Consider the following 25,630-nt stretch of genomic DNA (forward strand, 5'->3'; position numbering starts at 1 on the left):
TGGTGAAGAGATTGGATCACGAAACCTGTCACCATCACTGGCCGGGGCAGTGGCAGCCTCGGAGCGGGGGAGTGGGATAGATGCCTGGGCCCACGATCACTCTTTACTTTTGGACCTTCAAGTCCCAGGGGGCGTCACAGCTGTACACATCAGTCCCTCGGCCAGAAGCACCCAGGCTCACCTGAAGAAGGGCAGGCTGTCGTGGACGATGCCCTCATTGGAATGGTCATTGGCGTTGGTGAAGAGAGGAAGCCAACCTGCCGGCAGGGAGTCTGTTTCCACAGCAAACCCATGATTCTGGGATGTCAGGAAGCAGCGCCCAGAGCCCGCCAGCAAGCACGGCTGGTTGTGGCCTCGGTTCCCGTACCTGGGGATGGAAGCATGCTGAGTCACAGGCCCCTTTCACTCTCCTTCACCCCTGGACCAAACCCAGCTCTCAAGACTCTCAGGACTCTCACCAGCTCCTGCTCTATTTCAACACTAATAAACACCAACTCTCGGCCCTCTCCCAAGACTCCCCACCCCTCTTGTCAGTCGTGCAGGCTCCTCCTATCCCCATAAATCCCACCTCATCTTGTATGTCTTGGCCCCGATGGCCAAGGCCAGCAGCTGGTGTCCCAGGCAGATCCCGAAGACAGGCCGGGGATTCGGCTCCGATAAGACACGGCTCAGTGCGGATATCACTTTGGGGTAGGAGGCAGGATCACCAGGGCCGTTACTCAGGAAGAGACCCTCATACTCTGGAACAGACAGAAAAGATAACGTCACCACCAGTATGCAACTAGAGACACACTTGCAGCCCTCACCAATAAAAGCCCTTATCTCTATTGCCTTCCCTGCAACTCATGTTGGCTTTAGCAATTAGACCCAGGGACAGATCTTCTACAGAAACCGTTTGTCTGTGGTCCTACACAGACTCCAGCTACTCACCGTGGCTGTCCAGTGCATGGTCCCAGGGGACCACAGTGACCTCGGCCCCACGCTGGCACAGGCATCGGATCTGATTATACTTCAGGCCACAGTCCAAAGCCAGAATGCGAGGGGTACCCCCTGCATTGAATACCTGTGGAGCCTGAGAAAGATAGGGCAACAGCTGACAGCTGTGACCAGTGGGTAGAGATAGGCACACACCAACCCCCTAACTTTGAGGCCTCTTCTGACTCAACCTCAATGGTTATGGACAGACTGTAATGACTGTTCTACAGCTTGCAACACTCGCCCCCTCGCCCACTGTACCTTAATGGAGACCTCCGGCACCAGGGGGCGGGCATTGGGGTCCAAGAATGGCAGGGCCGAAGGGTCTGTCCCATCCTGGACCAGCTTCCCCAGCAGAGACCCCTGCTCTCGCAACTTCTTGGTCAGCTCCCGTGTGTCCACTCCTGTCAAAGCAGCACGATCTGAGAGCTCCCCTTCCCCAGCTCAGTCGTGCGTGAGGTTAAGGCTTCCCGGAGAGCTTCCATCCCAGAGCCCAGTCACACACAGCTGAGCTGGTCTATGGGCATCAAAGTCCTAAGCACCCTGATGGAATCACACTACCATCCAGTATTCTCGCCAAGAATCTCACATCTGAACTGTACCATGATTCCAGATCTATTTGTTTACAGAAAATACGATCAAGATTTATCTGTTTATAGAAAAAGAACTTGCTAAATGATACAACGGGAATGTAATCGACAAAATGCAGACTGAAATGCAAAGAAAAACTGACCTGTTTCTGTCAAATAGGTTACAAGGCCCATAGATTAAAAAAGATATAATCGAATGCAATGCACCCATCTTGTTTAGATTCAGATTCAAAGAAACAATGAAAAAAATAACTTAGCTAACTGGGAAAATTTTAAACCTTGACTGGATATTTGATATTAAGGAATTACTGTTACTTTTTAAAATGTATGATGTTATTGCGGTCATGTTTTAAAAGGATTCCTTTTTCATAGATACTTAAATATTTATGGATAAATGATACAGTGTCTGAGATAAGCTTTAAAAAATCCGGGGGTGATTTGTGGCCATGCTCCCGTCAGGGACTCGTTTCCTGCAGGTTCTCTCTTTGGCTTCTGGTAACTGTTTGCCGCTAGAACCTTGTACTGCTATTGTCAGGGCTCTATGCCATCTCCTGTTAGGTTTCAGGAACCTGCTCTCTCCTTGGAGTAGTTAGTCCCTTCACTAAACTTTTCAGTTGGGCTTTTGAGTTGCACGTGCTTCCTGCCCCAACTATGACCTGACTTATTTGTATGGAGACCCTAATAAAGCTCTCAAGTTAAACAAAAAAAAAAACAAAAAAAAAATCCGGGGGTACCCAGCTGGCTTGCCTCAGTGATTGAACCAGGTCATAGTTTGATTCCCGGTCAGGGCACATGCCCGGGTTGCATCCCCACGGGGGAGTGTGCAAGAGGCAGCCAACCAATGATTCTCTCTCATCATTGATGTTTCTATCTCTCTCTCCCTCTCCTTTCTTCTCTGAAATCAATAAAACATATATTAAAAAATAATAATCTGGGGGTTACAGTAATGGTGATGAAATAAGTTTAGCCCTGAGTTGATAGCTATGGAAGCTGGGGGTTAATTATATACTATTCTTTCCTTTTGTATGTTTGAAATTTTCCATGTGAGAAGAGCTCAGTTCCTTGCTCCAGACCCCAAGCTAACATTCAAATAAGATTCTTTCTATCACAGCCTTGAACTCAAGTCCCAATAGTGCACAGAGATCTTCTCTTGATTCTTCCCATCGAGGCACCAGTCCTCTGCCCAACCACACTTGTGCTTGCACTATACCTTGCAGGCCAGGTATGCCATGCTGCTGCAGCCACTCGTGAAGGGTGCGGATGGAACTCCAGTGGCTAGGGGTAGGGCAGCACTCTCCCACCACCAATCCTGCCACATGGATCCCCGAGGATTCAAACCACTGTTGATGGAAGGAAGAGATCGTGAGGAGCCCAGGGCCTCATACCTCGCTATGTCGTCTTTCCACATTGTGTGGCACGACCCCCGCGCTTCAGCCACACTGAATGACTATCATTCCTTAAACACACCAAGCCCCTCATGCTTTTGCCCTTTACCAGCAGTGCTACCCCATATGAAACACTGAACACATGGGCCCAAGGTGCCTGATTAATAATTGAAAATGAGCCCTAGCTTGTTTGGCTCAGTGGATAGAGCGTGGGTCTGCAACTGAAGGGTCCCAGGTTCAATTCCGGTCAAGGGAACATGCCTGGGTTGTGGGCTCAATCCCCAATAGGGGACATGCAGGAGGCAGCCAAATAATGATTCTCTCTCATCATTGATGTTTCTCTCTCTTTCTCTCTCTCCCGCCCTTCCTCTCTGAAATCAATAAAAATACATTTTTTAAAAAATTGAAAATGATATTTTCCTTCCTTTTCCTTTACCCAAAACTGAGATCACAAATCCCCTTTTCTGTGAAGCGACCCCGTCACCCACTGCAGCTGTGCCTCCTCCTTAGAGCTCAGGAGGCTCACATCATTCCCACTGTTCTTTTTACATAAAACCTCAATTTTGCAGGTTTATAAAATCAATGTTGTCAATGTGTTTACAGTTGACAAAGCTGGTGATGGACATGTTAACCAAGATACTGCCTTGTAAACTAGAATGCATTGTATTTATAGGTTTGTGATGAGACATGGTCCTTTGGAGGAATAACATGGCCCTTACCTAGAGTTCCCTCTCCCAAGTGGAAGGCAAATTAAGAACTGAGGCTCAGGAAGCCTAGAATCAGGACAAAATAAGTTTGTGGCCTGGCTGGAGTAGCTCATGGTTGAGCATCCACCTATGAACCAGGAGGTCACGGTTCGATTCACAGTCAGGACACATGCCCGGGTTGTGGGCACAATCCCCAGTGGGGGGCGTGCAGGAGGCAGCTGATCAATGATTGTCTCTCATCATTGATGTTTCTATCTCTCTCTCCCTCTCCCTTCCTCTCTGAAATCAATAAAAATACATTTAAAAAACAAACAAACAAACAAACAAAACAAGTTTGTGTCTTTTTCACAGAACTGTGAACTCAAGAACAAGGTGATTGATACATGATAGTAGCCAATAAACATTTACTGAGCGCTGGGGGAGGGGCAGTGAGCATGAAAAAAGACAAGGTCCCTATGGTCACAATGTTAATTTGTTACTTAGGAGCATGAAAATTAACAAGGTAACATGTAAATAAACAAGATTATAATTACACAGTGTGATAAAAATAGTGTAAAACAGGTGGGTGCACAATACCTTACTAAATAAAGATAAAGGTTCAGGGAATATACCTAGGCATGATTATACCCTCCTCCTTCACAGGGAATTATATACATAAAAGATAACAGAAACTTGTTATCTAACAGATAAGCATGTAATAACTAAAGAAACAGGTCATTTATGTGGGAGTTGCATATTCAAATTACGTCTGCTTAGTGGAAGTTTTAAAGAAAGATGGGTATGGAGCTTGTTACTTAGGGATTTGAAGGATTGTTTGGCAGAACCTACTGTGTCCAGGAAGACCAGTCTGCACACCGACAAGTGTGTTCACAACACATGTGACTGAAAAGCATCCGTGGGGACCAGGTGGCTCTAGGAGGCCTTCCCCTGGTTCTGTCAGGGCCTCAATTTTGCAGGTTTATACAATCAATTTTGTGAGTGTGTTTACAGTTGACAAAACTGGAGATGGACATGTTAACCAAGATACTGCACTGTAAACTAGAGCGCAGTGTATTCATAGGCTTGTGATGAGACGTGGTCCTTTGGAGGAATAACATGGCCCTCACCCAGGGTTCCCTCTCCCAAGTGGAAGGCAAATTGAGAACTGAGGCTCAGGAAGCCTGGAATCCGGACAAAACAAGTTCGAGAAATACTGCACCCAGGCACTGGGTGTGGTTACCTTGCTGAGACCGAACTCATCCGCTTCATCTGGGGGGATGCCATAGTTGCCGATCAGAGGATATGTCAGCACTAAGATCTGTGCCTTGTAGGATGGGTCTGTGAGGGCTTCGGGGTAGCCGACCATGCCGGTTTGAAACACTGCAAGAAAGAGGCCGGGCTGGGGCTCAGGAGGGCCCCCGTGGGCACACTGCCCCACGCCGCGAGAATGCCCTAGTGACCGTGAGATGGAGGGGGCTGGGCTGGGAACTTGGGCGCCGAAGGGGGGGTGGGGGTGGGGTTGTGTCGGCGGGAAAATGGCGGGGTCTGGCCAGGGCAGACCGGGCAGAGAAGGGCCGCAGAGAGTGGGACGAGATCGGCAGCCGGACCGGGCTTGCTTACCCACTTCTCCGGCAGTCGACACAGCGGCCCCAAAGGGCTGGCCCCGCAGGACCAACCCATCCTCCAACACCAGGGTCGCCATGGGAACGGAGCTCCGGCTGTGGGCACTCCGAGAGCTGGAAGCACAGCAAGTTTCCGCCGATGCTGGGACCACGTGAGGACCGGGAGCCCGGAGTAGGTACACGTGGCTAGCGGCGCGCCCGGCTGGAGACAGTGCGCGGCGGCAGAAGCCCCAGGAGTGCCGGGAGGCGGCGGACTGCGGCGGCGCGGGAAGCGGGCGGCGTGCGGGGCGGGGCCGGCACGTAAGGGGCGGGGCCAGGGGGCGGCGAGGTCACAGGCGTCAGACTACCTGGCGCAGAGCCTGGAGAAACGTGGAGAACAGAACCCACTTCCACCCCGACCAAGAAACACACAAAGACGGGGCACCTTCCTTTAAAAAAAAAAATTTATTATCGTTAGCAGCACAAATGGGACCTGGGACTAGTCCGCTCCTCGACTGGAGTGTGACATTCCAGCGCTGTGCAATGTTCCATCTTCCTTCCAACCTCGGCCTTCTCCTGGAGGAGGCTCTGGCCAGCCCTGGCTGGGCTAAGATGGAGTGGGATGACCTTTAGGTCAGTAGGAAGATCTAGGTAGGTCATGAAGCCTTGGCTTTTCGGCGTTGGGTTCCCCAAAGAAGGATGGAGATGAAAAATGTGGTGGATCCCAAAATCCCAAAGAACGTAAGCAGCGAGAACGAGCCCTGTGAATAAAAGATTTTAAAAAAAACCTCATACACCTCATATAGTGTTACTCCAAGGGCTACATCCTAACACCCAGTTTTTTCCTATTATAACTATCCCTTCATCCAGGGCAATTCCTTCAGTTTCCTTTACTAGGTGATTTGCATCAACTCCTGGTCTTATGGCTTTTCTTTCTGAGAGGTTTTTGCTCTATGCATTTCTCTCATCCCTAATAAGAAGAATTAATTCCTCACCTGGCGCATACACTTGTAGCCATGAAAGCCATCAGCACAAACACATTGCAAAAGACCTGGACCATCAGGCACACAAGATCCATTCTCAGGACATATTTCTAGGAGTCAGAGAGAAACAGAGAACATCACTGGATCTCATATTTCTCAAATAACTGCTTCAAATTAGATTCTTTCAATTATTTCCATGTCAAAGGGGAAGAAAGAGTATAGATAATCAGAACATAATAATATAAATATATTTTAAGATCCTTTCTTTCCAAGGGGTTACAGCTTCAGAAACCTGAACAAAAAGGCACATGAGCAATTTTACTATCTTTCTGATCTAATGGGGAGAATCCAAAGGAGGAAAGGCAGTTCCCCAAAAGGGTGGAGAGGAAACAGCATACCTGTGTCCCCAGTGCTATTGCAAAGGTTCCTTTGTCCTTCACAGGTTTGATTGTTTGGGTAAAATGTGACAGTATTCCAGGCATTAATACCTCCAGGACAGTTGACATCCTCTGGCAGTATCCTGAACACAGCATAAGCAGTCTTAATATGCAACCTACGTTGCTGAGCTCACAGCACTGCCCCTCTTTGATTCTCTCCCCGACCCCATACCCTTACTCACAGAGTCTGGAGCTGGATAAAGCCGTGGAAGGTGTTGGCCAAGTCATCCTTGAGGGGGTTTGCGTGCAGGTCTCTGAAAAGCACACACTATTAGCACTGTGCTTTAGAAAAACACTCTATTAACCCATCTTCCTAGACTGGTATTCCAGTTTTCATTCTGAGCTGTCCAAGTTTAGGTATCAGTATTCAAACATTTTTTGAGGAGTACATCCTCAACGACTTTCCCATCAACCCTTTGTCATAGTCACTTTTTGGTAAGGAGGATAACTAACCACTTACATGATGATAGCGGTATGTGCTTGAGGAAAGTTTGGACCAAGGTGCTTCAGAGAACAGTTCTGGAGATCCAACCTGAGGAAATAAGGTAATCAGTGTAACTACATGTCTCTCTTTATCCATTAGAGGCTAACACATCCCTTTTTCTGTTAAATATTAGTTGAACACAGAAGTGTTCAGGGCTACAAACTAGGTGCTGTAGATGTTTTAATGCTGCACTGTCCAATTTAGTTACCACTAACTAGCTACGTGTAGCTACTGAAATTTATTTAAATTTAAAAAAATTCAGTCCCTCATTTGCACTAGCCATATTTCAGTTAGCCATTAACATGTGGGTAACAGCTACTGTTTTGAATGGTATAGATATAGAATATTTCCATCATGGCAGAAAATTCTTTGTATCTATGCATATGTTGGAAGAAATTAGTTTCTTGTCTAGATTAGTGAATCTCATATTATGATAAGACCTCAGATCCACAAAGGACCTTCAAATGGAAAAAAAATCTAAATCACATAATCGAAAGTTTTTTCCAAGTGCATTTTCTACCACAGATTGGATGTAAAATGCTGGCTATTAAGGAGCATGCCACTTTATTTTCTTAAGTATCTATTGCTGTCTGTTTCTCTATTCTACAAATATTTATGGAGCACCTACTAACTGCACAAATTTGGAATATAAAAATAAAACCCTCAGTATCTTAGCTTTCTTTCTTTCTTTTTTTTTTTTTAGCTTTCAAATGGCTTACAATGTAGTAGGAGAACAAGACCAAAAATAGGATCAATATAACCTTTAAAAGCCTAATATGCTGAGTGTCCAACCATTATTGGACTATCTGATCAGTCGCTATGATGCCCACCGACCATCAGGGGGCAGACGCTCTGACCGGTAGGTTAGCTTGTTACAGTCAGGCTGATCCTGACCAGGCTAGACCAGTAGGACAAGTCCTAGAGCCCTTCCTCTAGAGCCTTCCCCCAACAGATGGCGCACAGGTGGGGTCCCTCGGCCTGGCCTGTAGGGGTCGGGTGGAAACCGGCAGTCTAACATCCTCTGAGGGGTCCCAGATTGCAAGAGGGCGCAGTCCAGGCCAAGGAACCCCGAGGAACCCCACCGGTGCACAAATAGTGCACCGGGCCTCTAGTATGAAATAAATCACAGGGCAGTATAGAAATAAAATTGATTAGTACAGACATTAAGGATTAGTGGGAGTAAAAAAAAATATATTACTGTGGTATTTAGTAGTACGAATTCACAAAAGATGCTGGAATTAAAGAATGGAACCCAGTTGGTATGGCTCAGTGGTTGAGCATGACCCATGAACCAGCTCACTGTTGGAATCCCATCCCCAGTAGGGAGCATGCAAGAGGTAGGCAATAGCCGGTTCTCTCTCATTGATGTTTCTACCCTTCTCCCTTCCTCTCTCTCTAAAATAAATAAAAACATTAAAGTAAAAAATAAAAAAGGACTTGTATGCAGTTTCAACCAGAATGAACCACAGCGTTGTTTACCCAGCCAAAAATGCTAGAACAGGTTTAGAAGTCTGAGCATGATGGTTGAGATGCCTCCAAAATAGGCACAAATATTTATCCCAAAAGCCAGTCAGGCAAGCCTTGACAAATCTGGGTTTGGAACTCTTTCCCACTCTCCAGCGAAGTCTTCTGCCTCACCCCAGGATGGTGCCATTCCGATTCAGGCAGCAGCGGGCGTGCAACATTAGCTCTGGCGTCTGCTTACAATAATGGGCCACTTCTGACCGATTTCCCACACTCCCTGGGCACTGGATGCAGATCTGCAGAAGAGAGAAAACTATTAGGACCCAGAAAAACAACCACCACCACCAAGAAAGAACAAACAGGGATCAAAAGTTACATGCCAGTGCACCTCTCCAGAATCCCTCCAACAGAGGGAAGCGTTCCACCTTAGCATCAGGGTTGACAGACACTATCTTCCCAGGCGCCAAATCAGCACACCAGGGCCTTCCAGCCCAGACCACACCCAGGGAAAGCCCTCGTCCTTGAAGATCACTATGGGAACGTATTTATTACGTCCCCTCCAGTGACTTCTCAACCTGACAGCGGGCTTTGGCGGGGTGTGACAGGACCGCAGGTACACACTCATCAAGCATTACAGACAGGACAGTCCTGCCACCGCACTGCACACGCGGCATCCGTGCGTGGAGAGCCTGCACTAAGCGCCAAAGGGCTCATTAGTTATTCAGAGATCCAGGCGCGAGGAGGTCAAAGGTGAAAGGTCTGGGGCTGTCGGCAAGGCCAGGGCGCTGGGAAACCTGCGCAGAGTGAGTCACCGTGAGCGGGAGGTCATACTAGTCATCTAGGGCTGGGAAGGCCTCAAGGGCAAAACCGGGGCTGCGCGCCGGCTGGGGAGGGCCGCGGGCGGCGAGCGCGACACCCGCCGGCCCAGCGCCTCGGCTGCGGGCGACCTCTGACCCGCTGCTGTACCTCGGGGAGCGCCAGAGCCCTTCCCACGCGCAGAGCGAGGAGCAGGGCCGCGGCCAAGGGCAGCGGGATCGGAGCGCTGCCAGGACCGCGAAGGGACATTTTTCCGGCCCTCTGTGTCCTTCTCAGCTCTCGCGAGACTTGCGCCGCGGCCCCGCCCCCGGGGGGCGGAGACTAGGGGTGCCGGCCGGTGGGCCGGGCTGGACTAGGGGCTGCTGCCCGCCGAGGTCAACTTCCTTCTCCGTGCGCCCCGGTCCCCGTGAGGGGAACTGGCCTGCCACACCTCCCGCTCCCCCTCTCGGCCCCGAGCTCTTCGTGCCGGGACGCTGAGGTCGCGTCTCCGCCGGCTCTCTGGGCTACACCGCCGGCCCCCAGGCGACATGGCGGGACGGGCCGGGGCGGGTCCCGGCTCACACCCGGCGCGCGTGCCGCGTGCCAGTCCTTGGCGGGCGGCCAGGCCCAGGCGTGGAGACCTGGCAGGTGGGCAGGTCGGGGGCAGCCGGAAGGGTGTGGAGCACCGCGTCGGAGCGAGGAGGGCGGGACTAGAGTCCAGGGGGCGGGGTGGCCCGTGGCCTTTGGCCCGTGGCCCGTGGCCGGTGCCCGGCGTGGGTCCCAGAAAAATCGCAGGTGCAGGCGACCAAGCGGTTGGTAGTCCGTGCCACCTCGCCCGTGGAGGGAAGGTGTGGAGAGCGGGAAATCCGGAGGACAGGAGCGCGGAGGAGTGGAGGGCGAAGGGCGAACCCTGGCGGGCGGAGACGAGCGCGGACGCGTCGGGCGCCTTGTCCTCTTCACCTCCGTCCCGGGAGCACGCGGGGGCAGGAGCCCTGGCACGGAGGTCGGGGCGGGAGCGATGCTCCCCTGCAGCCTCATCCCCCTTCCCTCCCCAGGAAAAGGGGGCGATGCTGATCTCGGGTAGAACGACGGGACCTCCCCGCGCCGCCTGAGCCACGAGGTAAGGAAAGGCGAGCGCGGTCCTAGGGTGCCCGGGGCTCTGGCACCTGGTCCTAGGGTGCCCGGGGCTCTGGCCAAAGGTGCGGGGCGGCGAGCTGAGGCTGAGAATGAAGGCCTTAGAAATTAAGGTGAGCGCGAGGTTAGTAAATGAAACATTAACATGTTAGTGAGGGCCCCTTAAAGCCTTTCAGACCATCGGGAATTCTAGGCACAAGATTTTGAAGGAATCTTTTGGGAACGCTTGGTTCGCTGTGGCCCCGTATCCTTTGCAGGAGTCCCAGCAATCCGATGTAGCTTGTGACTGAGTGAGGGTAGGTAGGTGTAAGGGTGGTGGAAAAGACTATCTTCCTTGTCTTAGGCGTTTTTGTTTTATTTTAATATATTGATTTCAGAGAGAAAGGGAGAAGGAGAGAGAGATAGAAACATCAATAGTGAGACAGAATCATTGATAGGCTGCCTCCTGCACCCCCCCTTCCCCCACACACAAACTGGGGATCGACCCCCACAACCCAGGCTTGTGCCCTTGGCCAGAATCGAACCTGGGACCCTTCAGTCCGCAGGCTGACGCTTTATCCACTGAGCCAAGCTGGCTAGGGCGTCTTAGGTGTTTTAACACAGGTCCCACCGCCAGCTATCTGTGCCCTGTATGGTAATGACGCAACTCAGTTCTTGCTTTTGGCTCACAGTCTTTCAGAGATACAAGACCATCGGGTTTGGATCCGTGTAGAATTGTTTCCCACTGTCCTGTTCTTAGAATCGTGTCTGATGAAGCCTTTTTTACTGGGTCAAGTTTTTTTCTGTCTTGTCTAGATAGCCGTCTAGGAGGGTCCCCCACACTTAACCAGGAAGCCCTGTCAGTTTACTCCTGCTGTCTCCAGGTCTGCATGCCTGTGTTCTAGTTTATACTAGAATCTTCCTTTCTCCAGCTACCTGCCTATCCGTATCATGAACGCTTTACCACTACACGTTCTATTCGCACACAGCACCACGTCTTACTTTCCAGCAGTTCCAGTCACCTCTATCACAGCAGTAAAAGATTAGCTGGGAGTGAGAAAACTCGTGATGTTGCAATCTTCAAAGACCTGGGGCATCTTTAGGTTAAACCACCGTGGCCTACTGGGAACACTGTTCGGAGTCCTGACATTTGTAACTTGTGACCCAAGAGTTGCTAGCTTTGATTTCCTCTCTTCATTGGCCCCAGGAGTTTCAGAGTTCAGGTTTCATTTGTGTGAGGCCATATCATTCCAGCAGGCAACATCTGCCCAAGAACACAGTGTGGGAGAGCCAGGAGACAGCCAGGCTCTCTCCTACTGGGCAAGAACAGAAGACATCGCTTATAATGATCTGTCTGTTTTTTCAAAATATATTTTTGTTGATTTCAGAGAGGAAGGGAGAGAGAGATAGAAACATCAATGATGAGAGAGAATCATTGATTGGCTGCCTCCTGCATGTGCCCCACTGGGGACCGAGCCCACAGCCTAGGCGTGTGCTGTGACCTCCTAGTTCATAAGTCAGTGCTCAACCACTGAGCCATGCCGGTCAGGCATGATCTGTGTCTAGACTAGTTGAAGTCTAAACTTTGTTCCACAAATGACTGACTACAATGAACATTCTGTTTCTGTCCTAGTTAGTAAGGACTGGGCCACTGGTGAAATTTTAGTAATTAGGTTGTGTGTGCCATGAGATGAAAAAGGTTGAAAAGGTGGGAAGGTCTCTAAAGACCATATGGTATTAATGGAGAGTGGATGGGTGGGGAAAACAGTAGTCCTGGGATCTAATTTAGCCTGTGGCGACAATCAGCTCTGTAGCTTGAAAAGATCACTGAGTTATCTCTGCCTGGTGTCTTTGTAAAGGAGGGTGTTATGAGGGTGTTATCTTAGTGATCTCTTAAGATCCCTTTAAGTTTTTAAATACTATGATCCTGTCCTTGTTCTAAGGACAATGGTCTGTTCATTGAGAATTAGCATCTCTTTTGCTGGAGTCAGAAAGGTAACTTTCCCACCTTTCAGCCCCTCCTTTCCAGTTCCCTTTAAGACACGGTGCCAAGTAAGACTTAGAGTGAAAGCCTAATCCATCTAGGAATGTTGTTGCCTGTGAGCTCCCTGCTTCCCGTTCTGGAGCTGGAGTTTGGGGGTCCTAGGGAAATAGGGCCGTTTGAATCACAGTGATTGGTTCCCTGAAGGGGCCAGAACAAACAGCTGCTGAGTTCCTCTTCGCCTTCCAATTCCTGATCTCAGCAATAGCCGCTTATATAGAGCCAGACCTTCAGTCTGCCTCGCTCCAGACACACAGCTTCTCCAGGCAGCTCTGCCTCAGACCGGATTGCTTCTCTGGGTAAGTTGTCTGCCCCAGCAGGATAAGACCACTCTCCCTGGCTGTTCCCCTGGCCTCAGCTCCTTGGCTGGTTTGCTTCTCCCCAAAGTATCCTATGATCCTGACTCTGAACTGCTGGTCCCAGCACGTTGCCCTCTCACTGTTTTTTCAAGAAGCTATAACTTTATTAATGATAGAAACAGGACAAATTTCAAACCAAGCTGCAGTTACTTTTTTGAAACTCAAAAAAGTCCTCATTTTTATTTTTTAAAGAGTGTTTATTTATTTTTATATGTATTTTTACTAGAGGCCCGATGCACAAAATTCATGCAAGAGTAGGCCTTCCTTCCCCCAGCTGCCGGCACCGGCTTCCCTCTGGCACCCGGGACCCTGGCTTTGCTCAGGCCGCCAGCAGGCACCCAGGACCCGGGCTTCCCTCCAGCCCGGCCTTCACCCGGAATGATGTCTGGTTTAATTAGCATGTTGCCCTTTTATTATTATAGATTGATTTCAGAGAGGAAGGGAGAAGAAGAAGAAAGAGCGAGAAACATCAATGGTGAGAGAGAATCATTGCTTGGCTGCCTCCTGCATGCCCCACACTGGGGATGGAGCCTATAACGTGGGCATGTGCCTTGACCAAGAATCAAACCGTGAGCTCCTGGTTCATAGGTCGACTTTCAACCACAGCCACACTGGGTCAGGCAGTCTTGTTTTAATTTTATGTCCTTAACTGCCACATCTGTTTCATCAGCCTCTTCCTCTTCACTTTTGTACAGTTGGAGTGGTTTTTTTGGTTACCTTTTATTTTTTTAAAATAAATCTTTATTGTTCAGATTATTACAGTTGTTCCTCTTTTTTCCCCTCATAGCTCCCCTCCACCCAGTTCCCACCCCACCCTTTGCCCTTACCCCTCCCCACTGTCCTCATCCATAGGTGTACGATTTTTGTCCAGTCTCTTCCCACACCCCCACACCCCTTTCCCCCCGAGAATTGTCAGTCCACTCCCTTTCTATGCCCCTGATTCTATTTTATTCACCAGTTTACTCTGTTCATCAGATTTTTTATTCACTTGATTTTTAGATTCACTTGTTGATAGATGTGTATTTGTTGTTCATAATTTTTATCTTTACATTTTTCTTCTTCCTCTTCTTAAAGAATACCTTTTAGCATTTCATATAATACTGGTTTGGTGGTGATGAACTCCTTTAGCTTTTTCTTATCCTTGAAGCTCTTTATCTGACCTTCAATTCTGAATGATAGCTTTGCTGGATAAAGTAATCTTGGTTGTAGGTTCTTGCTGTTCATCACTTTGAATATTTCTTGCCACTCCCTTCTGGCCTGCATAGTTTCTGTTGAGAAATCAGCTGACAGTCGTATGGGTACTCCTTGTAGGTAACTAACTGTCTTTCTCTTGCTGCTTTTAAAAGTCTCTCTTTGTCTTTAGCCCTTGGCATTTTTTTTTTTTTTTTTTTTTTTTTAAAATATATTTTATTGATTTTTTACAGAGAGGAATGGAGAGAGATAGAGAGCTAGAAACATCGATGAGAGAGAAACATCAATCAGCTGCCTCCCGCACATCTCCCACTGGGGATATGCCCGCAACCCAGGCACATGCCCTTGACCGGAATCGAACCCGGGACCCTTCAGTCCGCAGGCCGACGCTCTATCCACTGAGCCAAACCAGATTTGGCAGCCCTTGGCATTTTAATTAGGATGTGTCTTGGTGTGGTCCTCTTAGGATTCCTTTTGTTTGGGGTTCTCTGTGCATCCTGGACTTGTAAGTCTATTTCTTTCACCAGGTAGGGGAAGTTTTCTGTCATTATTTCTTCAAATAGGTTTTCTTTCTTTCTTTTTTTCTTTTTTTTTTAAATATATTTTATTGATTTTTCACAGAGAGGAAGGGAGAGGGATACAGAGCTAGAAACATCAATGAGAGAGAAACATCGATCAGCTGCCTCCTGCACATGCCGGGATGTGCCCGCAACCAAGACACATGCCCTTGACTAGAATTGAACCCTTGACCCTTTAATCCGTAGGCCGATGCTCCATCCACTAAGCCAAACCGGTGCTGGCCAAATAGGTTTTCAATATCTTGCTCTCTCTCTTCTTCTGGCACCCCTATAATTTGGATGTTGGTGAACTTGAAGTTGTCCCAGAGGCTCCTTACACTATCTTGATATTTTTGGATTCTTTTTTCTTTTTGCTTTTCCAGTTGGGTATTTTTTGCTTCTTCGTATTTCAAATCTTTGAGTTGATTCTTGGGATCCTCTTGTCTGTTGTTGGATCTCTGTATATTATTCTTTATTTCAGTCAGTGTATGCTTAATTTCTAGTTGGTCCTTTTTCGTATCCTCGAGGGTCTCACTAAATTTATCGGCGGTTTCTAGAAAAATCTTGAAAAACCTTATACCTGTGGTTTTGAACTCTATATCCAGTAGTTTGCTTTCCTCCATTTCTGTCATTTGTGATCTGTTTCTTTGTCTCCGCATTTTGGCTGCTTCCCTGTGTTGATAGAGTGACTTTGTGTGCTAGGTGTCCTATAGGGCCCAGTGGCTCAGCCTCCCCAATTACCTGAGGTGGACACTCTTGGTGCACCCCTTTGTGGGCTGTGTGCACAGTCTTGTTGTAGTTAAGCCTTGATTGTTGTTGGTATCACTGGGAGGAATTGACCTCCAGGCCAATTGTCTGTGAGAATCAGCTGTGTCTATAGTGGGAGAACTTCTGTGCTGAAGACACCCTTCTGGGGCAAGACTTGCTTCAGTGGGGCATTGGTGCTCACTGAGTCTGCCCCCTGAGTGTGTCCCTTATGGATCTGAGGAGTTGTAATCTGGATGGTCCCACTCTGACCACTGGGTACACTGGCTCTTGGATCTCTAAGGAGGTGCTAATTTAGCCTCTGCCTGAGGCTACCCAGCAGGAGGTACGGAGAGATCTGCAGATTCCTCTTCCTTGTTTGGGGTTTGGAGGTGCCCAGATGAGGTTCAGCTGTGAAGCAATGCAAGTTGCTGTGGGGCCTTGAGCCTTCTTTTGGATGTTCTGGGTCTCTCTGACCCAGCTGCAGTTTGTTAGGTAATTTTAGATCTCAAAGGGCCAGCCCATTCATATGCAAAAGCCTCTACTCGCAGCTTGTGTGGGGTGGAGTCTCAGGGAATTAACAGGCAGAGCAAACAGCTATGGCTGATCCTCAGTCCCACCCTAAGAGGCCCCGTGTCTCAGTGTCCCGGTAATCGCTGCAAGCACCTCTGAGAGAAAGCCGCCCTCGAGTTCCACCCGTTGCCAGACAGTCCAGTTTCTCCCCATATGAGTCTGTGTCCCCAGAGACTCGCGGAACTGGAGTTCAGAGCCGTCAGGAGCTTGTGACTCCCTACCAATTGAAAAAGACAACCGTGTCCTCAGTTGCCAGCCCTTTCCACGTGCATCTCCATACCTCAGCATTTTACTTCCACACCTCCTCTGAGTCTCAGTGTGCTTTTCTCTTTCCTTCTAGTTGTAGAATTTCCACTCAGCCAGCCTTCCTGTGGTCCTGGATGATGTCTGTTTTGTCTTTTAGTTGTATTTTTGAAGTGGTTGTGCGAGGCAGCAATTTCAGGTGTTTACCTATGCCGCCATCTTGGTTTCTCTCTCTTAAGTACCTTTTTCTGGAGTCTGTGTTTTATTTAATGTTTGAGACAGCTTCACCTTAAACTTGAATTTCTCAGCAGCTGCTAGCTGTACTTGTTGAGATAAATCCTGATCTTGGCTTCCCCAGAAACTATGTAGATATCTGAAGCTGGGCTCTTGTAGACATCTGGTTTTATAACGACAAAGAGGATAGTCTTAGATTTCCAGGTAGTGACCCCAGGAACCCCTGTAACCTGTTGAAGACCCGGTTTGGACTTAGCCTTCCGTGCCTTTTCATTGACTTCAGCTGCTGCTGCCAGCGGGGCTTGTGGCCTGTGTGGAATCTGTTCCTCGGGCTCTGCCACTGATTCATTGGTCAGCTTCTGTCCCAGAGCCTCTCAGCCGGGGCTGTGGCCGCTCCTGCTGTGCAGTAGGGATGCTTTCTGTGGCTTCACCTGCATTCAGTGCAGGGAACCCCTCTCACTTTAGAATCCCACTTCTCTTCCATGATCTGCTATTGATTGTGGTGTTGCAGGTAGAGTAGCTGAGAGATAAGAGGCAGGGCTAGTAGTGCTGGGGAGAATGGAGTGGTTGACCTGGAATGGAGTTTGGGCTGCCATGGAGGTGATCTCACTGGGAATCAGTGCTGAGAAGAGGTGCTATTAGCATGATGAAACTGGGAATCAGGGGCAGAGGGAGGTGAGGTCGGGGGAATGGAGGAAACCATGCTGTTACTAGTCTCCATTTCTTCTTCCCCACTGGGCTGTGGCGCCAGGTTGGGCTCTGCTGGCTTAGTGTATTGTAGTGACTGGGTCTGCGCCTACAAGTGGGGGGCAGAAACATGGGCTAGAGTTGAGTTTTCTTTTGTTATGGGGTGGAGACCTAAGAAGGTTCTTATATTTCACAGCTGTGTGTGCTCAAAAAGGTGCTGGCCAAGTAGTTATCTCCTGGTGTTACTGGGGAGAGGAGGAGACCTCAACTCTTGAAGAAAACATTTCAATCAAGAGACAAAGTGTCGCCGAAACCGGTTTGGCTCAGTGAATAGAGCGTCGGCCTGTGGACTGAAGGGTCCCAGGTTCGATTCCGGTCAAGGGCATGTATCTGGGTTGCGGGCACATCCCCAGTGGGAGATGTGCAGGAGGCAGCTGATCGATGTTTCTAACTTTCTATCTCTCTCCCTTCCTCTCTGTGAAAAATCAATAAAATATATTTAAAAAAAAAAAAAAGAGACAAAGTGTCGCCCTAACTGGTTTGGCTCAGTGGATGGAGCGTTGGCCTGTGGACTCAAGGGTCCTGGGTTCGATTCCGGTCAAGGGCATGTACCTTGGTTGCGGGCACAACCCCAGTAGGGGGTGTGCAGGAGGCAGCTGCTCGATGTTTATCTCTCATCGGTATTTCTAACTCTCTATTTCTCTCCCTTCCTCTCTGTAAAAAAATCAATAATATATATATATTTTTTAATTTTTTTTTTTTTTTTAAAGGGAGAGACAAAGTGTAGAAAAGCAAGCAAGAATTTATTGACTGCAGTAAAAACATACTTAGGGCAGTGAAACAAGGAAGGGCATAGAAGAAGCAATAGGACAGCCTGGCTGGGCTGCTTTGGCTCACTGGGAAGTCTGAGAAAAGGGGAAAGAGGGCCTTGGAGACAGGTTGGGGGGGGCGTAACCCAGGACCAGTTGCTGCTGCCCGTTGCTCCCCTGGTTGCAAGTCTCATGGGGTCCCTTAGAGGCTAGAGGATACGTGCCTGTGGGGGAAGAGAAGGGAAGGGAATGGCACAGGCATGCTCCCTGGAGGGAGAGAGCCCTGGGACCTTCTGTCTCAGTTTCCCTGCTCCACTTGTCCTGGAAGTGTCCTAGCTTCTTGCTAGTCTGTAACATTGGCTGCCTCACTCTGCTGCTTCCTCCCTATTTTTGTCATACGAAGACCTCCAGACCTTCAAGGTCTGCCGCCGAAGTGGCTGGTCCAAGTTTGGTGGGTGTGGGACTCACAGGCCTGGGAGTGGGGGGCCGCGAAGGCCTGACTGGCTACTGATTCCTTTGCAGGCCACCCTGGACAGTGTCACTTGGTGGAGAAGGAAGACTGAAACCTGCTTGAGAGCCAGGTGGTAGCCACTTGCTTGCCACTGCCCAGCCAAGTAGCAGCCCAGACCCCAGGAGCAGCAAGTGGCTGCAGGTCATAGATAGAACATGAGAGTGGGGGTGACCACCTTCACTCCTCTCTCCCCCGCCTCAAACACAAGCACGGTAAAATCCACCGCCTTCTCCCCTGTGGACTATGTGGTCTTCACTCTGCTGCTGGTTCTCTCCCTTGCCATTGGGCTCTACCATGCCTGTCGTGGCTGGGGCCGGCATACCATTGGTCAGCTGCAGATGGCGGACCGCAAAATGGGCTGCCTTCCCGTGGCGCTGTCCCTGCTGGCCACCTTCCAGTCAGCAGTGGCCATCCTGGGTGTGCCGTCCGAGATCTACCGATTTGGGACCCAGTATTGGTTCCTGGGCTGCTCCTATTTCCTGGGGCTGCTGATCCCTGCACACATCTTCATCCCTGTCTTCTACCGTCTGCATCTCACCAGTGCCTATGAGGTGAGCAGAGAGGAAGGGAGGGGCACATTGAACCCTCAGGTTCTTGGGGAAGGAGAGGAGGAACAGGGCACAGATGAGGGATCTGGAGCCCCAGATTACCTCTGCCTAGTGAGAGTGACAGCACCATATCGTGTGTTCATAGGTTCTTTCCAAGTGAAGTCAGATTGGGGGAGGAGGGTGCTGTATGAGTGGGGCCAAGAGTGGATCTGAATTGGATATTCCCTTGTGTTTCTGGACCTCTTGAGGGAAATTGTGGGGGGTGGAGTAGGGACGAATACCTTTTTCTTATTTTTTTATACTACCTAGTACCTGGAGCTCCGATTCAATAAGACTGTGCGGGTTTGTGGGACCATTACCTTCATCTTTCAGATGGTAAGTAGAATGAGGCTAGAAATGAGCCCAAGGCATGGGAGGGGTTCCTGAACTCAGGCATGCTGAGGCAGTTGGAGCCTCCCTACTCTCAAACTGGCACATTTATAATTCCTGCTCGGGGTCAGGGTTACCGAAGCCCCAGAGGCACCCTGCTTTCCATCCCTTCAAGTTCCAGCACGGACAGCAGGGTGGCAGCAAGCCAAACTTTGGCAGAAGGGGGAGGGTAGTGAGCCTAGGGGAGAGGAGGCCATGGGATATTGGAGCTGAGGTCCATCTGTCCTCCTCTGCCCACCCTCATCTCCTCTTCCCCTCACGTTCTCCTTTTCCTACCCAACAGGTGATCTACATGGGGGTTGTGCTCTATGCACCGTCACTGGCGCTCAATGCAGGTGAGGAGTCCTAGCCCCTGGCTCCCGGGCTGGGAGAGCTCCTGGGGGAGGGGCAGGTGACCAGGTGCTTCCTGCCTTACGGGCTTCTCTGGCGCCCCCTCCTGGCAGTCCTCTTCCAGAGACAGAGATGTGACTTTTATCTCTTTACAGTGACTGGCTTTGATATTTGGCTCTCAGTGCTGACGCTAGGCATTGTCTGTACTGTCTACACTGCTCTGGTAAGTGCAGTAAGTCTTAGGGGGCGAGGGTGGGAAGGAAAGGAAAAGAAGGGATGGATGAGATAAGAAGGTAGGAGATGAGATAAGAACCTAGTTGAGCCTGCAGGACCGAAGAGTCCCAGATTCAATTCCGGTCAAGGGCATGTACCTTGGTTGCAGGCTCCTCCCAGCCCAGGCCCTAGTCATAGCTCATTCAGGAGGCAACTCATTGATGTGTTTCTCTCACATCGATGTTTCTCTGTCTTTCCCTCTCTCTTCCACTCTCCCTAAAAATCAGTGGAAAAATATCCTCGAGTGAGGATTAACACACAAAAAATAATATAGTTGAGAAAGTGGAATGAAATGAGATGTAGGAGATGGGATGGGATTATGGTGGGTGGGATGTAGTAGAGGGGATGGCATATGAAGGTAGGGGATGGGGTCGAAATGATGTCAGTGGGGTCTCAGTAATTATGCCCCTGGCAGCAGTCTAGTGCCCTTGCTGGTGGTAGGGTGTCCTCAGTGGTGGATGGTTTTGAAGACATTGTGTCAGGCACGCGCTTTTTCTTACAGGGTGGGCTGAAGGCAGTCATCTGGACAGATGTGTTCCAGACACTGGTCATGTTCCTAGGGCAGCTGGCGGTTATCATTGTGGGGTCCGCCAAGGTGGGCGGCTTGAAGCGTGTGTGGGATGTGGCTTCCCAGCATGGCCGTGTCTCTGGGATCGAGTAAGTACACCCCTCGTGCCTAGGGGTCTCTTGTGCCTAGGAGCTGGACCTATCCTAGAGTCTGAGCTCAGGGCTGTGAGCAGAGGGCAAGCTGTGGAAGCCTTAGGTGCGGCACCGAGACAGGTGGGAAGCCGGCACTGCAGAGGTGGGGGCTGATCACGGGTGTGGCTGGTGGTTAAGGAGGGTCAGGTTGTGTTTAGGCCTAGGTTGGAGAACTGAGCCCTCTCTCCAACTTGCTACCATCCCTTGAGTCCATCCAGTGCTTGCCTTCAGCAGCTCCTTAGCCCTCACAGTGGTGTCTCTGCTCCCCTCTGAGCCCCACCGAAGGAGAGTGAGGAGGGTCCGGGTCTCTCTGGGACTATGGCACAGTGACCAGGTGGCGTTTATTGCAGGCTAGATCCGGACCCTTTTGTGCGGCACACTTTCTGGACCTTGGCCTTCGGGGGTGTCTTCATGATGCTCTCCTTGTACGGGGTGAACCAGGCGCAGGTGCAGCGCTACCTCAGCTCCCGCACGGAGAAGGCTGCTATACTGTGAGTGCGCGGACAGGAGGGCGGGAGCAAGGGCTGGAGGGAGAGAGGGCCCTAGGTCCATGGAGGCAGGCTGGGTGGGGACAGGATGTCAGAGCTCACAGCCCCCCATTGGGGTCAGGGCGTGAGTCTGCTTTTTGGGGCTCAGGGACATGCTTGAGGGTATCTGTTAAGCCCCTCTCTCCCCTGGCCTCTTGCAGCTCCTGCTATGCGGTCTTCCCTTGCCAGCAGCTGGTCCTCTGCATGAGCTGCCTCATTGGCCTGGTTATGTTCACCTACTACAAGGAGTATCCCATGAGCACCCAGCAGTCTGAGGCAGCGCCCGACCAGGTGAGGAGGCCTTCCTGGCTGCCTTCTGTGCCAGGAAGGGTCAACTGGGCCCTGAAGAGGAGTGTCTGGGCGGCTGCAGAAAGGACTCCCACCCTGGGCAGCAAGTGGATTTGCATTCTTTTCCACTCTGGGATTCTGTCCATTTGGTGAGGACCCAGCATCACTGATCACATGGCTGACCCTGCTGGGTGGCTCACCAGGGGCACATATATATGCCTTGCTGGGAGCTGCCACCACCTGGTCTCGTGTAACCCTCCCAACAGCCTCCCTTCATAGAGAAAAGAGGCTCAACAAGATGGCCAGTGTGTTGGGGTGCGAACTGCTTCCTCTTTCCAGAGTCCATTTTCTCTTTTTTTACTGTGGGGTCACCCTCAGTGCCCGGCCCTCTTCCTGATGATCCAGACCGGCTGGGGCACGTCCAGGGGCTTCCTGTGCGTCTTGCTCTGGGGAAGGGCTCCCCTCAGGAGAGCTGTGCCCTTGTGTTCTGCCCGCAGTTCGTGCTGTACTTTGTGATGGATCTCCTCAGGGGCCTGCCCGGCCTGCCTGGGCTCTTCGTCGCCTGCCTCTTCAGCGGCTCCCTCAGGTACCTGGCCCTCCCCTCGGCTCGGCGCGGCTGGCCCTGCTTCGTGCAGAGCAAGGCCGAGGGCGACCCCTCGTTGTCCGTCCGCCTGGGTGACGAGGGCGGCCCCTCCGTGTGGGACGGAGCACGTCCTCTCTGGAGTCTTCGTTTATTTATAATAGCAGTTGATCTACAGAATAAAACCTGTACCCCACGCATTAAAGGTCACGTGTCCTCACCCCCCCCCCCCCTCTTCCTTACCCCCGGGCCTCTTCCTGGGCTGCCACCTGGGAGGAAGGTGTCTTGGCTGCACCGTCCTCTACCTCCAGGGCACTGTCCCTCAATAGCCTCCCTTGTGGTTTGCTTCTCTCAGAGCACCTTGTCTTTCTCATCCTCCTTTCAGCACCATATCCTCTGCTTTTAACTCACTGGCAACTGTTACGATGGAAGACCTGGTTCGACCCTGGTTCCCTCGGTTCTCAGAAGCCCGGGCCACCATGCTTTCCAGAATCCTTGGTGAGATGATGCTTCCTCCTCTCAGTTGCGTCTTTCTTGGGTTCGCCCTAAGCACTGTCACCGTCTGCTTTAAAGCCCCACCTTTAGCCGGGGCTCAGCATTTGCTGCTTGCCGAGTGAAGCACCCACCTCGTGCCCAGCTGAGGGCACTGCCCGGGGTCTCTGAGTCAGACAGGTGTGAGGACAGGGCGGGAGGGACCTGGAGTCGGGGCATGGTGTCTATGCCCTGTTTCCGACGACACAGGTAGTGATTTGTGTGGGGAAGGAGCTTTGCTCTACTTCCCTCCCCTTTTTAGCGTGCTGACTCACCTCGTTTCCTCCCTTCTCTTCCCAGCCTGTAGTTATGGGCTGCTCTGCCTGGGAATGGCCTATATCTCCTCCCAGATGGGACCAGTGCTGCAGGTAATGACTGTGGGGGGAAGAAAGCAATTTGGGGGGAGAGAAGGAGCAGATTGAAACTGGAAATTGAGGAGGTAGCTATTGTGAAGGGAATGACTGGGGCAGGCATCAGAAATTCTGCTTTATGGGCTGCCTTTAGTTGGAAACAGATTCAAGTAGCCGAAAGCCCCAGGGTCATTCCTGGGACGTTGGCTCTGAGGCTTCTCAGGATCCACTTCAGAGCAGAGCCCCAAGCACTTTCCCTTTCCCATTCCTGACGTCTGGGATCCTGCACGGGGTGGGCTCCCGGTGGGAGAGCTGGGGCTCTGAGCCTGTGTTCTTTTCCCAACCCTGCTCTCCACAGGCAGCCATCAGCATCTTTGGCATGGTGGGGGGGCCGCTGCTCGGACTCTTCTGCCTCGGGATGTTCTTCCCCTGCGCCAACCCTCCTGTGAGTGACCCATCTGCTCCCCTGTCCATGCAGGGGCGGGCCCGGGAGACGGCTCGGCAGGGCCGTCACCATGAGTGTGGGAACTGGTGTGGAGGTTGGCAGGGCTGGCATTGTGACGAGAGTGTGCCGTCTTTGGCAGGGTGCCGTTGTGGGCCTGTTGGCTGGACTCATCATGGCCTTCTGGATCGGCATTGGGAGCATCGTGACCAGAATGGGCTCTGGCACAGCATCCTTGCCCTTGAATGGGTCCCACTTTTCCCTGCCCAGCAATCTGTCCACCATCGCCATGACCACGCCGATGCCCTTGACCACCCTCTCCAGGTGAGTTGGGCCTCACTGTCTTTCTCCTTGGGGAGTCTTAGGGAGAATAGCGCATTTTTGAGGGGTTTCCCAGGGGCCCTGATAAGGAATGGGCCACCAGAAACCTCAGGAAAATGTTGGATCCCAGGATCCTAGGTCCCTGCAGGTGAGCGGAGCCAGGTGACCAAGGAATACCCTATCACCGAATTGTCCTCCCCTCTGTCTCCTCAGGCCCACAGGACTGCAGCGGCTCTACTCCCTGTCATACCTGTGGTACAGCGCTCACAACTCCACCACAGTCATTGTGGTGGGCCTGCTTGTCAGTCTCCTCACTGGTGAGAGCGTGTGGGAGGCATCACCCAGGAGCGGGATGGACAGGGAGGGCGCTCAGGGAATCCGGACTTTGGGGGGAGAATTGCCCCTGCCTTCTGGGCTCCTGGTATCTTTAACTATCAGGTTTCTTGGCTGAGCTCTAGCAGGTGGGCAGGGCTGGAGCTGGGAGCCCTGAGAACAGAGGGCTTTCTGGGTTGTACACTGGTTACCTGGTAAAACTCAAGCGCCTTGACCTTCAGGGGGAATGCGGGGCCGGACCCTGAACCCTCGGACCATTTACCCAGTGGTGCCAAGACTCCTTGCCCTCCTGCCTGTGTCCTGCCAGAAGCGACTTCGCTGCAAAAGCCACAGCCAGGTAGCGCCCTTATTGCCCACATTGCCCCCTCTCCAGACCACCGCCGGACCTTCCGGGTTCCCTTCCATCCCTTTGCTTTCTCCCCCACCCAGCACCCCTTTTTCTGGTATTTGCCTCAGGAGAGCTCTGGCCTGGTGGACAGAGGGGTCTGAGCGGGGAGAGTGCACCGCGTGCTGGCCTCTCCTCTCCCCCGCCCCTCGTGCTGCTCTCCTTTCCAGCTGGACTCAGAGCAGGGTCTCCCTTTTCTGTTTGAGTCGCTTCCCCAGCCCTTTGTCTGCTACTTCCTGTTTCACTGGCTTTGCTCTGTGTCTGCAGGGCCTCTTTGGGGACACCACAGTGCTTCCCGAGAAGATGAGTAATGGGATGCTGAAGGGCATCAGAGACAAAGAGGCCGTGGCAGAGCCTGTGAAAGGCCCCCTCCACCCAGGCAGCAGCCCCACCTTCATCGTCCAGGAGACCTCACTGTGATCTGGACTCGGGCCCAGCCTGAGTCTACCCTGTGGAACAGGGATGCACTACTTGATGTGTACTGCAGGGGGCTGGATGGCCAGATGACCGGGCCCACACCAAAGGACTCTGTAATCCTAGGGGTCTGTGCTAGGAGCTGTCAGGCCTTGGAGGTGTGAGGGTGGGACAGGTGTTGCCAGAAAAGAAGGTAGAAGGGAATCCTCTGGGGAAGGATAAAGCTCCTTTGAAGTGGGTGGAGCCGCAGTGCAGGTTGCAACTGCCATGGGCCTGCCTGGCAAGGCCAACCCCCTCTGCCACACAGTGCTGTTACTTCCCATGCGCCCAGCGAAGCCACAGGGCCGCTGCGCCTGCTTTCAGGTTATCGGTGACACACAGGCCCCTCTGTTCTTATCTGTCTACCTCCGTTCTTGAGAGGGAGGTTTTGGTGTTCCCGGGAGGCCTCTCAGAACAGACAGGTACATTCATCTCCTTTGTGTAGAGTAGGGGAAGCGTTCCGCCCGCTGCCTCCAGCCCCCATCCAGTGGGCACTTGGGAGTGGCGCAGATTTAATCTAAGAAACCAGGGCATGACCAGCTCCACTGTGGAGTGTCCGTCTTGACTCCTGAGCCACACCTCCCTAGTATCATTTGGTTATTCACGCTCCTGTTTCCTTTTGGAGTTTCCTTCCCACATATCTTTGTTCCTAGGGAATAAAATTTGTCATTGCATCTAG

General features: G+C 51.3%; 3 protein-coding genes across 9 annotated transcripts in view; 1 reads left to right on the forward strand and 2 right to left on the reverse strand.

The window, feature by feature from the left end:
* CAD (carbamoyl-phosphate synthetase 2, aspartate transcarbamylase, and dihydroorotase) overlaps positions 1-5,338 on the reverse strand; it is a gene marked incomplete at its 5' end in the record, with an annotated part of 28,010 nt that extends 22,672 nt beyond the window's left edge. For all 6 annotated transcript variants that reach the window (XM_081101415.1, XM_081101414.1, XM_081101413.1 and 3 more), the window contains 7 exons: positions 182-367; positions 569-740; positions 931-1,072; positions 1,237-1,379; positions 2,776-2,905; positions 4,877-5,016; positions 5,257-5,338. In XM_081101415.1, coding sequence (XP_080957541.1) covers positions 182-367; positions 569-740; positions 931-1,072; positions 1,237-1,379; positions 2,776-2,905; positions 4,877-5,016; positions 5,257-5,338 — 995 coding nt within the window. The remainder of the gene's footprint in view (positions 1-181; positions 368-568; positions 741-930; positions 1,073-1,236; positions 1,380-2,775; positions 2,906-4,876; positions 5,017-5,256) is intronic.
* A 345-nt stretch (positions 5,339-5,683) lies between these two features.
* Positions 5,684-10,009, reverse strand: ATRAID (all-trans retinoic acid induced differentiation factor). The gene is made up of 7 exons (XM_081101367.1): positions 9,572-10,009; positions 8,780-8,901; positions 7,118-7,189; positions 6,840-6,911; positions 6,619-6,740; positions 6,233-6,330; positions 5,684-5,998 (listed from the first exon to the last, which is right to left on the reverse strand). The coding sequence occupies exons 1-7, from the start codon at positions 9,668-9,670 to the stop codon at positions 5,894-5,896; spliced, it is 690 nt and encodes a 229-aa protein (XP_080957493.1). The 5' UTR covers positions 9,671-10,009; the 3' UTR covers positions 5,684-5,893.
* SLC5A6 (solute carrier family 5 member 6) lies at positions 9,738-25,630 on the forward strand. 2 transcript variants are annotated; one of them, XM_081101365.1, is made up of 17 exons: positions 9,738-10,048; positions 10,456-10,520; positions 18,474-19,013; positions 19,320-19,385; positions 19,723-19,774; positions 19,925-19,992; positions 20,545-20,699; positions 21,092-21,232; positions 21,430-21,559; positions 22,054-22,142; positions 22,522-22,634; positions 22,968-23,035; positions 23,376-23,462; positions 23,602-23,783; positions 23,994-24,097; positions 24,335-24,450; positions 24,766-25,630. In XM_081101365.1, the coding sequence occupies exons 3-17, from the start codon at positions 18,618-18,620 to the stop codon at positions 24,916-24,918; spliced, it is 1,920 nt and encodes a 639-aa protein (XP_080957491.1). In that variant the 5' UTR covers positions 9,738-10,048; positions 10,456-10,520; positions 18,474-18,617; the 3' UTR covers positions 24,919-25,630. The 2 variants fall into 2 exon arrangements, with proteins under 2 accessions (XP_080957491.1, XP_080957492.1); XM_081101366.1 differs by lacking the exon at positions 9,738-10,048 and adding an exon at positions 10,120-10,212.

Source organism: Myotis nattereri (genome assembly GCF_964212035.1).
Source record: "Myotis nattereri genome assembly, chromosome: 10".
Lineage (NCBI taxonomy): Eukaryota > Metazoa > Chordata > Mammalia > Chiroptera > Vespertilionidae > Myotis > Myotis nattereri.